Source organism: Cupressus sempervirens, chromosome 4 (genome assembly GCF_028749045.1).
Source record: "Cupressus sempervirens isolate cs-2001-9-10 chromosome 4, ASM2874904v1, whole genome shotgun sequence".
Taxonomy (NCBI): Eukaryota; Viridiplantae; Streptophyta; class Pinopsida; order Cupressales; family Cupressaceae; genus Cupressus; species Cupressus sempervirens.
The window spans coordinates 427393631-427411310 of NC_143121.1; the positions used below are offsets into that span (position 1 = coordinate 427393631).

The 17680-nt window shown below is 36.8% G+C and overlaps 1 protein-coding gene across 1 annotated transcript in view; it reads right to left on the minus strand.

Annotated features, from left to right (window-relative positions):
- Positions 1 to 17680, minus strand: part of LOC149561857 (Beta-glucosidase, GBA2 type family protein) — an 86807-nt gene that overhangs the window by 61984 nt on the left and 7143 nt on the right. The window contains exons 2-13 of the mRNA XM_089825391.1: positions 10876 to 10986; positions 10546 to 10602; positions 10338 to 10414; positions 10146 to 10245; positions 3013 to 3086; positions 2493 to 2590; positions 2278 to 2381; positions 2092 to 2145; positions 1792 to 1847; positions 1652 to 1690; positions 1107 to 1248; positions 291 to 475 (exon numbers count right to left, since the gene is read on the minus strand). Coding sequence (XP_089681517.1) covers positions 291 to 475; positions 1107 to 1248; positions 1652 to 1690; positions 1792 to 1847; positions 2092 to 2145; positions 2278 to 2381; positions 2493 to 2590; positions 3013 to 3086; positions 10146 to 10245; positions 10338 to 10414; positions 10546 to 10602; positions 10876 to 10986 — 1097 coding nt within the window. The remainder of the gene's footprint in view (positions 1 to 290; positions 476 to 1106; positions 1249 to 1651; positions 1691 to 1791; positions 1848 to 2091; positions 2146 to 2277; positions 2382 to 2492; positions 2591 to 3012; positions 3087 to 10145; positions 10246 to 10337; positions 10415 to 10545; positions 10603 to 10875; positions 10987 to 17680) is intronic.

Here is a 17680-nt window from a genome sequence, read left to right on the forward strand (position 1 = left end):
TGTACCCAGGATTATTGACAGAAATGACCTTGTCAATAACCACAAAAATGTCAGCTACAAAAAGATTACACCAATAATTAACCCCATCTATTAATTTTCTTTAAGGTAGAAACGTGATCTTCGCATACAGCATCCAACTTAAGGAAAGTAAAAATAAACTTTGTACTCAGAAAAACATTGACTCCTATATTGCAGATTTATATAGCATTCTTGTAGACCACAAGATACCATTTACACTTACATAATAACTTCAACATAATTTCCACTTATTAAATTTATATGAATATTACCTCAAATAAGTGCTTCCTTTAACAAATTTTACTTTAGGTGAGGCCCATGCTAAAGCAAAAACTATCGAGCATGTTCCATGAGGTTCAACCATCGCTGAGGCAGCAACAGCGGCACAGACAGCTTCTCCGGCTAAGGAAGGAAAACTAGAGCCCGCATTCCAGTTCTCATCATCAAAATGTTGTTGCTATAATTTCAGGAGAACAAACGGGAGTGAGCTCAGAAAATAGGAAAATGTGACCAAATAATTGAATTATGTATTAAATAAAAGTGATCTAATCACATTCAGAATAGAGAAAAATCGATATTAATTCTGCTTCTAAATTCACCCATCAATAGCAAAACAAACTCCATTGAACCATTAAGTTCAATTGTACTGCATGTACCTGTTCATTATGCATATTACATCTAGGTTACTACATCATCCAAAAATTAGTAGCAACCCATATTAATTGTTCTAGATTTTTTAAACGCATCCCTAAAGGTACATATTACTCTGTCATTAGCTGGAAGGAGCAGATCTGCTGAATCTGAGTTACATTAATCCTAACTGGAAACATAAAAGCAATCTAAATTGTCATACACAAACAAGCTATTTCTCTATCAAATAGCATTACAAGTATCACCAATGTTTAACAAGAGCTCTTGTTTACTGATCAATTAGGCACTTCTGTGATCTCAACTCTTGCTTTGGTGTTCACATCATCAAAATATCCTAATGTTCAAAGACATGAGCCAATAATTTCCATGCACTGAAACTCCAGTAGTCCTTCATGCAGTAAAGAATGTACTGTAAAAGCAATGCATCGAACATATACCGTTTTCATTGTTAGCCACATATCCTTAGCAGAGGTATAACTTTTTCCAGACAACCCAAAGCATGGTAGTACAGAAACATCTACATTCTCAGTTTGACGAGAAGCAATTGCAAAAGTAACAGGAGGATAACCTTTTGCAGTTCTGCATTACACATAGAAGATTAATATTAGCGACCAATTAACATACAAGAATCTGTGAATCGTAAAAGAAAAGGAGCACCATGGACCAAGCATACAAGCAAGAGCAGTGATTCAAATGATCTTCAGTCTAAATGGAATTTTGAGCTTATCAAAGCACCAGAACAGAATCATGGCAAGAGGTGGAGACTATACAAGCTGGAACCATAATAAAAATTATGGTGAGAGAGTTTGTCAACCAAGCATAAAAATATTAAGACCCCACCTTGCAAAAGATCAAGCAAAAAATGAAGGAAAATTTGTCATTTGGACTTTTGTGGGATAGTTTGGGAGCATCAGAAAGCAAGTCTCAAGGGATAACTGCAAACCAACCCTCAGCATAAAGTATTCAAGGATGGATGACTTGCTTGTGATGTAGAAGCATGCCACGCACTCCATCAACGCTTCTGTATCCCAAAACAAAACAAATAACCTTAAGCGTTCAAAAAAATTCTCAAGGCATAAACAAAACCAATCTAATATATCAGAAAACCAGAGCTCTCCTTACATGAAAGGCTCATTGACATGACCTCCTGATAGATGAGAAGCTCCACCAATCGAGTTCTGAATTTCAACACAATGATTAGAGATTATTTTTTGAAAACTATCACCAAATGTACAGAAGATGAGAATATGTAAAGGCATTTGCAATTGTCCCACATGCAAAAGAACATCCCTGTCACTGAATATAATTTACTATGAAGACTGAAAATTGATCTTATAAGATCTTCTGTGGTACCATGATACAGTTACTCTTTACTGCTCATAAATATAATGTAGATAGCAAAGATCAAAGGATTGTACTTACAGCCCATGTAAAGAGCAAGCTCACATTTGCTGCTTCTTTGCCAGTGTTCACTAGCTACAAACAACAATAAACATACAGAGCTTTCATAATTGATAATCCCCAAGAGATTCAATCACTCCAAAATCTTCAAAGAAAATCTGTATATTTTGTATCAATACAGATGAGAGGGTGCAGATAAATCCTCACAGTGTATGCAAAAGCACACGTAGGTAAACTACTTTCTTGATAATTGTGTGGAATGAAGGGCGAGATCTGTCGGCATGAAATCTTCAGCTCAGGGTCTGGCTCACCTGGAGGGGAAAAGCCACCAATTTCATGCAGCCAAATGAATTTTCTTGAATCTAATCCCATCCAAACATTACGAAGTACACAGCTCAAACATTAACAGAAAGCACCAATACCATCATATATTGTCCAGGCCCTTGGGAAAAGTGCATGATATGTTGAATATTGACCATCTAAACACCAATCCCATGTAGAAATCCCATCATCTCCTTTACTGCAAAATTAAAAAGCTTTTGAACAATAAACACACAAAACAAAAATCTGTAAGCCTGAATAGATGGCAACCAGTACCACCTAACCAGGCATGAAAACAACTAATAGAAATCATATATCTCAATTTCTTATCAAAAATATAAGTTTTCATAACATACAAGTTAAAACACATTCAATTAAAACAAAGTTATGTGGTAGCATAAAAATACTATCCATAATCTGAAACAAAGCACAAGGTATAAATATATGGACGATTCACATTAGCTTTGGGTTTTTTGTCTCGTGTCCAAATACAAATTTTCCAACATCCAATACTTGCAAATTATAAATATATATATATATATATTAAGCCATTCCATTTATAATAAGCAATAAATGAATTGAGGTAAATATATCACTTAACCAGGAGGCCTATAACCTTACCTGAGATCTTCAGGACGTCCTGGAGCCAATACAGATGCATATTGTTTCCTTCCTTCGTCTCTAGAAACAAATATCTAGCTCATTGACCAAAAGACAGGGTGAGAACTGTTGTCACCATGCACTGTAATCCTTTCTTTTTGGTGTAGATCAATTATTTCATAACATAATGTACAACTGAATAACACCACCTAGGTGAGCTCAAGATCTCAATTATACACAGAATTCTTACCATGATTTTTAGAAGCAAAGATAAGCACAGGTAAGCATCCCAAAACAAAATAGATAAAATACATTTAGCAAGGTCTCTATTAATATTTTTTGGCACAATATTTACTCCCTAAACTGCAATATTAGTTCCTGATGTAGGACAAAATATTTATTCGTTAACCATTATTTAATAAAATCAATCCTGCCAGCAAATTGAATTTCACTAATTTTTCTTAAATTAAAGCTTTGGTTGAAAAGCAACTACAATTTGATGGTGTGCATCTGTTTAAAATATCATGGTAGAGAACTAAAATAATAGGTCTTATAACTGGATGCTTTGATAAATGTTACAAGAAATAAAGTCATGAGATAATAGTGTACAGTTTTTTTTTTAAATTTGGTGATTGGTTTGTAGTTCACATATGACCCAATGCATTAACAATGGATAATAGATAGGGAGACAGCTTCATGGATGGCAAAAACATTTCACCAATTTTTGAAATGGTAGGGACCAGCTATTAAAATCAGTCAAATAAAACCAAAAAAGGCTGACAATTTAAAAAGAAAATTCAATGCGCTGAATTTGTAATGACAATCCTCCCCCCTTCAGCTTTTTGTAGGTGTTTAGTCTTTTTTCCCTATAAAGTTTTATTTTTGAATATTTTCCTGCAACAATATAACATCGCCAGATTATAATTTTCAACAAAATTTAACAGACAATTTTGCATGCAAATTTTTACCAATTTTTTCAGAAAAATACACATGCCTAGTTGAAATGTAGTTTCAGAAATAATAGTGCCTTTAATTTCTCAGCAGAACAATAACAGAAATCCAATCATAGTTACAAAATATTACAACAAGACTCGATATGAGAAGTATGAAACTGAAACACTATGTGAAACACCTGCACGATGCCTCCAACCGACAATGGATTTCCGTCCACTGTCTCCATGCTCGAGGGTTTCCATCCTCAAACCTGCTGAAAACTGAAGCTTTCCAAAACTCTCCAAGAGAGAAATGTAATCCACATACATAAACCAAGCATGTTGATAATGAGCCATTCCCTCCTCCTTTAAAACACAACCTGGTGACTCTTCATTTACCACTTATAAATTCATTTCCCACTCAAGTGATCTTTTAATAAAAAAGTGACATAATAATATGTACTTTAATTTAACAGTCATTTTATTAATTAATTATTTAATTTTCCGGCATTAACATTATTGATCAATCGGACTTGGATAATCAAGTGTGATAGCTTGTTTGAAAGGTCTCAGCGAGACGCTCTCAGCCCAACTATGAAATATCAACATCATTAAGCCTACTAGTGATTTACTAAAAAAAGAACATGTGTTAAAACCTGCTGGATAAACTCTGATTGGCTTGAAACTGGTTTTGCCTATAAGTTTTTTGGTCATGTACAAGTCATGACATCCTAATGAACATATTGTTGCTTTCTCATGCAGTGATCATGGTGTTGAACATGAGGACATGTCAGTAAGGTTGTTTTTGGAAACTCTCCAAGGTGTACATATAGACGAATTTTACTATCTTGCACCACAGACTATCGCAAAGTGGCTACTCTCATAGCCAAGTTTCAAGAAAGGTTCAAACTTCAAGCCTCCTGAAGATGCTCATGCCCTCTTGGCTCAACTCACCTAGTTGAAGAAGACGTCCCATGTACCTATGCATGAGTTTGTTACTCATTTCAACAAGTTGACACAAAGAATTTCAGTTGTTGTTGAGCCTACTGCTGCATCTGAGGAGCCTATTTGTCAATACTCAAATTCCCAAAGTCAGGTTTTTGTTAAGAAGAGAAGCTTCAGCTACCCTTCCAGCTGCACAGACGTTGGCAATTAAAATTGAGGATGGTCTCATTGTTGTTGGACGAATACGAAACGAAGCAAGTGGGTTTGAATAATGCTCTTTTTCTTCGGATTATTTTTCTTCCATAACAAGGATGGATCTTGTAGTGCAGAGGTGAGCAAATGAGTGGCTTGCCCTCAAAAAGAAAATAGCTCAAGATAAGTTATCCGTTCCTCAAGAAAATGTACAAAGGCGACCTCTCCCACCTGTTTTTCATAGTCCTAGTAGTGGGAATCAACAAAGTTAGTTTCATCACGAAAGAAACTTTCTATCGAGGCACCATCAATAAAGCATCTTGAATCCGAAGCTAGTGATCTTGTTATTCGCTTCCAAGAAAAGGAAGCAAACATAGCTAGCGAGTCTTATTTCTAGTACACGTAGTCTCAAATAGCCAGTGACAAAAAAGTTTAGGAAAGAAAATCTTTCTTCTAATGTTCAAGATAATCACATCAAAAGAAAGAACAAGCAGGCAAGTCCTAATCAAGTTGAAAACAATGCATGTGTCTCAAGGTCATGAACTTGAATACGCTTCGCATGAATGTTCTACCATAGAGCTTGTAAAGGAACTTCTCACAAACAATCAAGATTTTCCCAAGTCTAGAGTTTGTAAGCAGCATACTAAGGTATAAAATTCAGTCATATCATCACCTAGATCATGTGAGCAAGTTTTGCACAATCAGCTTGAGGTTGCCATTGTTGATAAAATAATTATTCAAATTGTAGCATGCAAGAAGAGTTCAGTCTTTCTACAATCAAGGGGTTGTCCCATAAGACATCTTGCCTAGTTGGAGACCAACAAAAAATTAGTAGTTCCACTTGTACCTAAGCATGAAGATACAATTGAGAAAGAGTTTAAACATGTATTTGCAATTCAACAAGAATAGTTTGAATTCATGGACCTTGCAATATCCCAATCAGATATTCTCTCCGATTTTTCCTCCAATAAATTTCAGAATCATAAACAAAAATTTATACAATAATAACCAGAAAATAACCAGCACAATCAACCAACAAATACTACAGAATTCGTTATTGAATTATAAACCAGCAATACATTAGCAATCCAATTGTATAAACAATGATAAAAATCAAATTGGATAATTAGAAAAGAACCTGAAATGCAACTGTGAACTCTATCATGAATTCACCACAGATGATGACTCGGGGCTACATCCAATCCACCAAAAAAGACCTCAGAGTTTGTGTCCTCTGATCTTGAATTGAAGCTGAAGCTTCCTTCATTTCTCCAAGAGAAATCTGAAACCAAATCAATATCCAAGTATCCTCAAAATGAACTCCTCATACTTCTTTCATGCTCAAAATGGTAACCCTTCAGTTTCCTTCTCCTTTCCTTTCATCTTTTCCATTCTTGTCACCTTTTACCCACTTTCTAATATTAATTTGACTCATTAATAATTTTGTATTAAGCTCCCTTAAGCCAAAATTAATATTTTATGAATTCATCTTCAGAATTCCTAATGTCCTGAAAAGGGGACATCACAAGTCCTCCCTCCTCGAGGTTGCTTGTCCTCAAGCAATCGGTGCCAGGATCCCATATGTACCTACAAGTAGCCCTATACCCCAATCTGAAAATTACTGCTACACCCATATGTTGTGATACTCTAATTAAAACTGCTCCAAGCCCAAGACTATATATTAACTCATCATAATCCTCAAGAGATAAGGCAATCGTCCTATCAACTCCTGGATCCCAAAAATCTAACATAAATAATAGGTCCAAAATTGTGAAGCCACTCATCAATACGTTGTTGAAGTAAAGCATCAATCATACCAATACCAGGATCCCACACTATTATACTATCATGACCATCAAATATGACAAGATATAAATGTCTCAAGGAGCTATTAATACCATATAAATCTCCATCTATGAGTGATCTCCCATGGAAATGTATGCTAATCTCCATCATAATTGTCCATCCTAAACTATTGATGAAGGAATCAAATTGCTCAACAGCAAAAATCAATACCAAAGGTGCAGAGGACCATATATGTTGTCATCAGTCTTAAATACACCTAGGTACATTGTTGTCTTGAGTAAAGAAATGACTACTATACCAATTTGTTGCGCTACTCTGATTAAAACTGCTCCAAGCCCAAGACTATATATTACCTCATCATAATCATCAAGAGGTAAGGTAGTCATCCTATCAACTCCCAGATCCCAAACCAACCTCAGAAAAAATGCTCCAACATCTTGCCGTGCTAATATGATATAAATAATGGGTCCAAAATTGTGAAGCGAACTCATCAATACGCTGCTTAAGAAAAGCATCAATCATACCAATGCCAGGATCCCACACTATTATATTATCATGAGCATCAGATATGAGAAAATATAAATGTCTTGAGGTGCTATTAAAACTGGACAATTCTCTATCTATGAGTGATCTCCCATGGAAATGCATGCTAACGTCCATCATAACTGTCCATCCTGAACTATTGATGAAGGAATCAAACTACTAAATAGCTAAAATCAATACCAGAGGTGCAGAAAGGCCATACATTCTGTCATCAGTCTGAAATACACCTAGGTACATCGCTGTCATGAGTAAAGAAATGACTAAAAATCCATCTCATATGATCAAATTATAACTCCCATCAATTCTCAACCATGATCTATTCAACTAGTGAAGCAAGGAATCTATCCAACTCATGTGTAAGTCAGAAATTGAAACCATGTGTAAGTTGATTCAAGAATGACAAATAGTGCTAAACCTGAAAATCAGGTCGCCACGTCAATCCTGTGAACCCTAGAAAATTATCACTCCCTTAAGCAATCTAAGGTTGTCTTAAGTTCAAGGTGGGGTTCAAGGGTTAGTGATTATGTGGAATTTGATCAAGAAGGTCTTGGATGGCAATGGAAAGACTTGGAGGACATGGATATCCCAACTTTGGAAAAAAGAAACCCTTAAAACATTTGTTGTCTTCCACAAAGATTACTTTCTAGGGAGGTAAAGATCATCTTATGTGAGACAAATGTAATAGTGGTGAATTCAACCCCAAAAAGGGCTATAGGTTGTTAGATACCTCTCTAAAGAGGTCTAGCAAAAATCTACCTACTAGATTGTGTTGGCCTGTCTCCCCAAGGCCAGCTCATTCACTTAGGTAGTGTTCCATAACCGAGCACTTACAACCGATAGATTTAAGAAAATGGGTTTCCAATGACCAAGTAGATATCCCCTTTGTGAAGCAGAGGAAATTGTTGATCATCTTTTCCTTGATTGCCCATACCCCAACTACTGTTGGCATTGGTTATATTCCCAATTAGGTTGGAAATCAGCTTCCCCTAGATCAATTGGCCAAATGCTAATAGCTTGGCACTTTCTTGGGAAAGAGAGTGTCTTTAAGAATCTATGGGTGTCCTCCCCCGTCATAGTTATATGGGAACTATGGAAGGAAAGTTATAGGCAAATCGTCCAAGAAAAAAATGGATTTCAAGCAACTCAAAAACAAAATGGAGGCATCTATAATTGAATTGACGAATAATAGACTATAGAAAATCAGTCCCAAAATGACTGCAATGTCTCATTGAGATGAGAAAATGTGGGGCCATTGGACAGGATTGAAGATCCCACCCTTCATAGGGGCAGGATTGATTCCATCTAGTCACAAAAGGAACGACTATGTATTGTCCCTGCCTAAATGTGGGTGGCATAAACTTAATTTCAATGGAGCCTCAAGAGAGAATCCAGGAAAGGCAGGCATAGGGTGTAGTATAGGTGTAGTATACACAATGAATTAGGATTGGAGATTGCTAGCATAGCAAAGCCTATTGGGGAAGCTACCAATAACTGGACAGAGCTTACAGCTTTGGTAGAAGGACTGGATCTATGTAAGAAATTGGGCATTAAGAAGTTAGAAATAGAAGGGGATTTGGCCATCATCATCAATGCCCTTTGAAAAGGGTCTCTCACGAATTGGAGATTGGACTCTATCTTGTCAAAGGCCCTAGATCTTTGTCAATCTTTCAATACAATTTTAATTACCATATACATAGAGAAGGCAACTGCCAGGCGGATGAATTAGCTAACAAAGGTTTAGACAATCCAACCCCATTACCTCTTACTACCTTTCCTTAGCTAACAAAGGTTTAGACAATCCAACCCCATTAACTCTTACTACCTTTCCTTTTACTTACTATATTTTCAACTTTACAACATCTATCATTAACTGATCCCCTTACTCAACAACAATGTATATGTTTATTATGATACATTATGGACCACAATTTATAATCATCATTAATGATATCTCTAAATTTGCAAACCCCGTGAGATAAAATGAGTCTAAGGTCAACCTGGAGGTACTTGGAACCAGTGAATTTAGAATTGAGGCAGAGATATGAGGAGGAGCCTCCATCTCCCCATTTCAAAAAGATTGACTTTATAGTTGCCCTATGAAATACGCTGTAATTTTTCTTCTATACAAATAAATCGATCTGCAATCTTCAGGTCTTGGCAATACAGATCAGAATTTTTCTTTCACTTGTTGTCTTTATTTTCTCATATGCTATGGAGTCTGCTTCAATAATGATTATATAACTATCTTCTCTACTTATTCAAAGTAGCTACTTTTTAATAGGAACTTTTTTACAAATCTTGCGAGACGTACTTAGTTTGTCATGCAGATGACAATTAGAAAAGGGGCAAGGCTGGAATAAAAAGCAATGATGAAAGAAGGCCAAATGACATGGACATGAATGGTCAAATAATTCTAATATGGGAAGAAGGATCTTCCATTTTAATATTGATGAACGTATTTCATCCTAATTGACGTATCAAGGCTAAGGTCATTTATTTATCAAAAAAAAAAATGATAGTCATAAAAAAGAAATTATTATTTCAAGTTCAACTGTAGTGTGAACTCTGCATCCATGCACTTGTCTCTATCTTGCTAAAACTTGGGTAGATTTGAATCTATAAAGGACTTGTTGAGTTATCCAAGTTTTTATTCCTTTTGCTAATAAAATGACATTATTAAAAAGAGAAAAGACTAATCAACAAAAGCAATATCTTCGAAATCCCTGAAAGACATACCGAAAACTGATTTGCCATCACAGGAGGGGCATCACACATCCCAGGCATCATTTGCCAATGTCTAAACTCTCCTCTGAAGCCTCTGCATATGCTACCACTCCTGCATTGTGTTTGCACCAACATGCTTGTGAAACTACAAACCAAACAGCAAATAATATGTGAAGCATTAGCAGCATTAATTATCACACATACCCCATTCCACCAAGGGGTACACCCTGTGATGCTGATGGTTTACAGCGTTCTCGTGTAAATGGATCAATTGGTGCTTTCTGGAAAAACATTGAATGATGGTTAGCTCCTTGAGGAGGAAAATAAGAACCAACAAGAGTTAAAAGTATTCTATCAGAAGTTGGTCCACAGAAAAGCAAATACGTAAAGAATGGAAGTAAACATATATTACCCGTCCTTGAGAGCGTTCCTCTTTAACATATGTCCAAAGGCGAAGACCTAGTCGAACCTGTCAATTGAGATTTAGAATTCTAAAAGGTTAAGTTCTTAAATAGCATAAGCTACTAAAAATAACCACCCACTTCTCTCAGGTAGAAAGTTCTATTCTGAGATTTATAATCAAAATCACAGGTTAAGCTCTTAAATAGCATTAGTTCCTAGAATTAACCACATCTTCCCCAAGGGAAATTTTTTTTATCTGAAATTTATAAACACAAAATAACAAATCAATGCTATAATAACCTATTAGCTCAGGAATACCAACTAAAGCTATTGAATATACCATTTTTAGTGCCTCCAAAAATGTTACGCTGAACTCCTTCAAAATATTTGCATGCTCATTGAGCCTGCGGCGCCAGGCTTGTTGTGGTGGAGCACCATGGTCAGGATCCAGCTGAATAATGCACATAAAGGAATTCAGTACAGTAAATGTAGATTAACCCTTTGACAATAGAGATTTTCAAAGTAATCACAGAATGCAAATCCAATACTCAGATAACCAGAATTTACCAATTACCAGAAACATGAAGAGCTTACTATGTGACCTAGAACTCCAAGTAATAAAGCAATTTCCCCACTCTGGAGAGGTAATAGAAAAGGGCATTGCTAATAATTATTCTATGGAATCTCCGTGCAATGGAGATGTACGTAATAAACCAACAACATTGTTTTACGGCATAAATTTTTCATAATAATCATATGAATTAGATTCATAACAGTCATACTAAAGTTGCTTTTCTCATTTTGTGGAAGAATTATTAAAATATTTCTAATAATGCTCTATCTGTCGTATGTAGATAGTTTCTATTTTTTGTTAGTTTCTAATTTCTGTATATCCGTTTTGTATATATGAGCTTGTAAGCTCGTTGTAATTCATTGATTGATTATTCAATATACAAAATAATGTTTCGATTATTTTATGGTATCAGAGCTAAATACTTAAATTTTTCCAGAAAAAATTATAATTTCTTCTTGAAATTATTTGTTTAAATTTTTCCAAAATTATTTCAGCGAATTTCTCTAAAACCCACCTAGGGTTTTCTTGCCTGGAGAAATTCCTGAACTCGGGTTTGCAAATCGCGTGGAAATTATGGTCGACTTGCCTACAACTCACGATTTTTTTGGGCCCTCGGATCTGTGACTTGTTTCCACTTGTTTCGTGGCCGGATTCATCTGCAAATCGCGCAAGGCGACAAATTTTATTTTTCTACCGTGATTTCTTCTTGCAAAGCCACGGTTTCTCCCTGTGGATGGTCGGCCTGTGTCTGCCATTCAAGACATCATCTGAAACCATGAGAATTCTTGAACAAAACCCGTGCATTTTGCAAACTCATTTTTTTTCGAGGTTTGATGTCCACTATTTCTTGTGTAGAAACCCGCCTTTCTACATCCAAATGTCATCATTCAAGCCGCCTCAGATCGACACCTGTCTCTGCCAAGGAAAACGTCCATTATTTTGCCTTTAAAACTCCATTATTCTGCAGATCCGAGTTTTTATTGCTGCCGACTGTATTTTTTTCAAAAACCCTAATTTTTTGGGGTTGAAAAAAAATTTGTTTGCAAATTCTTGGTGGGTTTTCAAGAGCTCCACTAGGTTGTCGTTCGTTTTTATGGGTGCCTTGACTTTCGTGCCTCAATTTTCGAGCTAGCGGATTCAGAAACTGATAGCATATTCCTTCTAGGCTTTTCAAGCTCTCTTTTGGGTCACTCTCTGATTCTTCTAGGTACTTGTCATTTTTTTCTAGGTCAGCCTAAACATTGCCTCGAACTTCGTGCAAATGGCATCCTTGACCAACCTAATGCTAGAAAACAGTCAACAATTTAATGGCAGCAATTACACCCACTGGAAGCAGCACATGTTAACCATCTTTGAGTATCATTGTTTGGATGCACTTGTTCTAGGTACAGAAACTCGTCCTGCCCCCAATAGCAAACCTGGTGGGACCTCCGCTACAACAGATCAGGATAAGTTTGATGATCAGAATCACAAAGCTATTATGCTTCTCAAGCTCTCTATCACAAATGATCAACTACCTCAGAGTCCCTCTTGCAAGTCGACTGCAGACATCTAGAAATATTTAGAAGAGCTGCATGAAACATCCGACAAGAGTCGAGTATTCTTTCTGAAGAATCAATTGTTTTCCATTATGATGGATGAATGTATGTCCTTACAGGAACATCTCACAAAGATTAAGGACATTCGTGATCAACTTGAAGCCATTGGTTGGACAATGGGGGAAGAAGATATGGTAGTTATTACCCTGAAAAGCTTGCCAACATCTTATGAGCATTTCATAGACACTTTCAACATTACCTCAACTAATGTTGATCTAAAATTCCCAGAGTTGTGCACCAAACTCCTACAGCAAGATCGCTGGAAGCAACAGTTTGGCAACCATGCTTCCTCACCCTCATTAGAACAAGCCTTTGCAGCTAAGTTTCGGCCATCTCAATCATCTCCACAGGGTAGTTCCCATCAATCCTCAGGCAGTTTTCAGCAGAAGAGTGTTCAGTGTCATTACTGTCATAAGTACGGCCACATGAAGAAAGATTGTCGTCAACGACTCGCTTCCGAATAGAAGAAGCTGGGAGGGTCCAATCAGCAAATTGGTATGGGAGGGTTCAATCAACAGGCCAATGCTGCTGAACATTCTGAGACAAAGGAGTCTGTGTTCTACGCTTTTATGGCTAAAAGCCCTTCCAATTCAACCCGATCCTCTGCTTGGTATATTGACTCTGGTGCTTCACGTCATTTCTCTCATCGGCGTGACCGGTTTACGGATTTCTACCCATACAACGATTCAGTTGTGTTTGGCAGAGGAGAGGAGTTCAAAATTATTGGCAGAGGAAATGTTCAGATACAATCTGGTGGGTGTCAACTCATCTTTCTCAATGTCTGCTACGTTCCTAGTATGACACTCAATCTTCTCTCTGTGAGTCAGATCATGAGAAATTCTCCTCAGCTAGATGTGGTGTTCAGTGCCCACGAATGCTCTGTTATTGATCAAGAGACTCGTCTTACTGTTGGGACTGGTCTAGAGGATCATGGCCTATATCGGCTTATTGACACTAGTGATTCTCCTGAAATAGCTATGGCAGCTCGTAATTTATCTCTCAGCACTCTGTGGCATCAGAGATATGGACATCTCAACATCCAGTATCTGTCTCAACTATCCCAGGAGGAACTTGTTTCTGGACTACCTCCAATTTAGCCGTAACATCTTGGAGTATGTGACGCTTGTCAAGCTGGCAAACAACATCGAACTCCCTTCAAAGATGGAGATTCTTGGTGTACCTCTCAGGTACTTCAATTACTTCATGTTGATATTTGTGGTCCTATGAATACATCTTTAGTTACTAATTGCAAATATTTTTTGCTTATTGTTGATGATTTTAGTAGAAAAAAGTGGTTGTACTTTCTTAAACAAAAATCAAATGAACTTAGTACATTTCAGAATTTTAAATTGTTGGTTGAAAACGAGTCTGGCTGCAGTATCATTTCGCTTTAGAACAAATAATGTGGGGGAATTTTATTCTCATGCATTCTTTGATTTTTGTGTTGAACATGGCATCAAGCGCCAATTCACCACACCTTACACTCCTCAGCAAGACGGTATTGTTGAGCATCGCAATCGTACGATTGTTGAGATGGCTCATTCTATGTTACAACACGGGAGTGTTCCTAATAAGTATTGGGCAGAAGCAGTGTTTACTGCTGTTTACCTTTTGAATCGTTCCCCTACCCAAGCTGTCAAGAACAAAACTCCTGAAGAATTGTGGTCTGGTCGTAAGCCCAAGATCAGCCATCTGAAGATTTTTGGCTCTCTTGCCTATGTCTGGATTCCTAATGCTAAACGTTCCAAATTAGATTCCAAGACTCAAAGACTCATGATGACAAGGTATAGTGACAACCATAAGGCCTATAGATTGATAGATATCGACACTGATCATTTTATCTTTAGTCATGATGTTGTTTTTGATGAAACTCGAGGACTGTTTCTGTCCTCTTCTGAGCAATGTTTTGAGGAACAACCTCATAGTGTTCCCCTTCCTTTAGCACCATCTGATGGGCAAAATGATACAGATAATGCCTGCCTTGGGACACCTGATGTTGATCCTGTTGAGGCTCCTAAGAATGATCCTCCTCCCTTTGTTGCTCCTAAACCTCTTCCAGCTCCTCCAAAGGTTAGCTCTTCTACTCTCCGACCCAAATGGTGGGTTAAAACTATTAGTGATCTAAGGGATGATGAGCTCATCGAAGGTAGACTTTCTCGAGATAAGCGCAAACAAACAGTTAACTTTGCTCTTATGGCTAACATTTATAGTGTTTATGATCCCCAAACTTATTCTGAGGCTAAAGGTATTCCTGAATGGGAACAGGCTATGGAAGCTGAACTTCAGAGCATTCAGAAAAATCAAACTTGGGTTCTTTCTGATCTTCCTACAGGGAAGAAGCCCGTTAGCTGCAAATGGGTATACAAGGTCAAATATAAAGTTGATGGCACCTTAGACAAGTATAAGGCTCGTCTTGTTGCTCAAGGGTTATCACAAAGAGAAGGTATTGACTATGAGGAGACTTTTGCTCGTACAGCTAAAATGAGTACCATACGGCTTGTTCTTGCTCTAGCAGCTCAGTTCGGCTGGAAAATTCATCAGATGGATGTCAAGAGTACTTTTTTGAATGGTGACTTACAGGAAGAGGCCTATATGATGCAACCTTCTGGATTTAAGGTTGTTGGTCAGGAACACAAAGTCTGTAAACTTGTCAAAGCTCTCTATAGTTTGAAACAAGCTCCTAGGGCTTAGTCCATGAAAATTGATAAATATTTAACCGACCATGGTTTTTAGAGGAGTACATCAGATTCAAACCTATATATCAAACATGTAGGTGATGATGTCTTGTCTATCATTGTTTATGTGGATGATTTGATCATTACTGGAAGTTCAGCACATTTGATCGCGAAAATCAAATAGGATTTGTGCAACACTTTTGATATGACAGATTTGGGACTTTTGCACTATTGTCTCGAAATTGAAGTTTGGCAAACTGAACATAGTATCTTTCTTTCTCAATCCAAGTATGCTAGAAGTCTTCTGGATAGGTTCCGAATGCAGGATTGCAAACCTACTCTCACTCCTATGGAACCCAGGCTCAAATTATCCGCTCAATCTGATTCACCTATTATAGATGAATCCTTGTTTAAACAACTATTGGGTGTCTCATTTTTCTTACTGCCACCAGACCTGACATTAGTTTTGTTGTAAGCTATGTCTCCTGTTTTATGACAGCACCCAAGACTGATCATTGGACAACTGCAAAGCGTGTTCTGCGCTATGTGAGTAGTACTCTTGATTATGGTCTGCTATAGACTCAGAAGTCTAATTCTACACTGTGGCTACACAGATTCAGATTGGGTTGGCTCTATTGATGATCATAAGTCTACCGCCAGATATGTGTTTAATTTAGGATCTGTTGCTGTAACATGGACTAGTAAGAAGCAACAGGCAGTGGCCCTGTCTTCAACTGAAGCAGAGTATCAGGGAGCAATTAAGGCAGCTTGTGAGGCAATTTGGCTTCGGCGGATACTTGCAGATATGCATGTTCCTCAATCAGGACCAACTCCTATATTCTATGATAATCAGGGAGTACTCAAATTGGCAAAGAATCCGGTCTTCCACGAATGAACCAAGCATGTCAACACATATTGTCATTACATTCGTCAGTTGGTTGAAGACAAATCTATTCAGTTGTTGTATGTTCCCACCTTAGAGCAGTCTATTGATATCTTCACCAAGTCTCTTGGTTCTAATAAATTTGTAAAATTCAAGGAGGCCATTGGTGTTATTGATAAAGCATTATGGGAGGGTATTAGAATATTTCTAATAATGCTCTATCTATCGTATGTAGATAGTTTCTATTAGTTTCTAATTTTTGTATATCCGTATTGTATATATGAGCTTGTAAGCTTGTTGTAATTCATTGATTAATTATTCAATACACAAAATAATCTTTCGATTATTTTAAGAATATCTAACATTAAAAAAGTCTATAGATCAACATGATTGCCTTGCATAATCAATACCATATTGTTCAATTCTTTAGTTTGAAAAATGTGCTGATAGTGAATCTAAAGAATAATGATGAAATTGAAACATACATATGAAAACCCTCATAATTTGTGAAAAATATGGCATAGCCGACTTATGCATGGTGAAAACAGGAAACAAATTCCTAGCCCCAAAATCAAATCAACAAATCAGTGGAAGAGAAGAAATAGAGATTTGTTCCCATCAAAATGAAACAACAATTTGGTAGGTACAGCAAAGCATTCCAGAAGAGACCATTATTGTCTATCCAAATCTGAATGGTTCCTAAACATAATTCATCAAATAGAGATTGACAAATTCCCAATAAGTCCACATGAATACCTTCAAGAAAAGACATGTACACAATGAAATGGTTTTGATATTAGAAGATCTAAAATTATGGACAGGTATGTTCTGCATTCCAAATTTCATGCCAGAGTCATGGACAGCTAAGTCATTGTTCATGGGTTATCTTCCATTGGAGAAAATCAGAGATTTTCCATTCAATTTAAAAGAGAGATTTATGAAACTAAGGTAAGGAAAGAATGTTATTTATAAAAAATTAGCATGGATGTTTCTTCAAACAAAGACAAGGACAAGAACCATGGAAATAAATAAAAGGAGAGAAAATGGTAAATATTCTTCATTAAAGAAAACTGGAAAAAGCAAGGAAGTCGTGGTTGAAGACTTTACAGAAATCCCAAGCATGCAACACATGGACATCCAGATGCAGCAACTGAAGCAACATAGAATTGAATGCAATCTAGCTGAGTGTCAAAATACCATCAAAGGCCATCACCAACCAGATCAAAAATGAAAGGACGGTTGATCAAGCATAACACAATTTTATGTGAATTTAAGGTACCCATACTATTTGGTTGCAAAAAGTTTAAAGATGGTGAAAATACTTCAACCGGAGAAAATTGATCCAGAACAATCCAGAATACAGTTCACTTAATTAATCAACCAAGGAATTTGCCATGACAGTTTGGTAAGTGTCT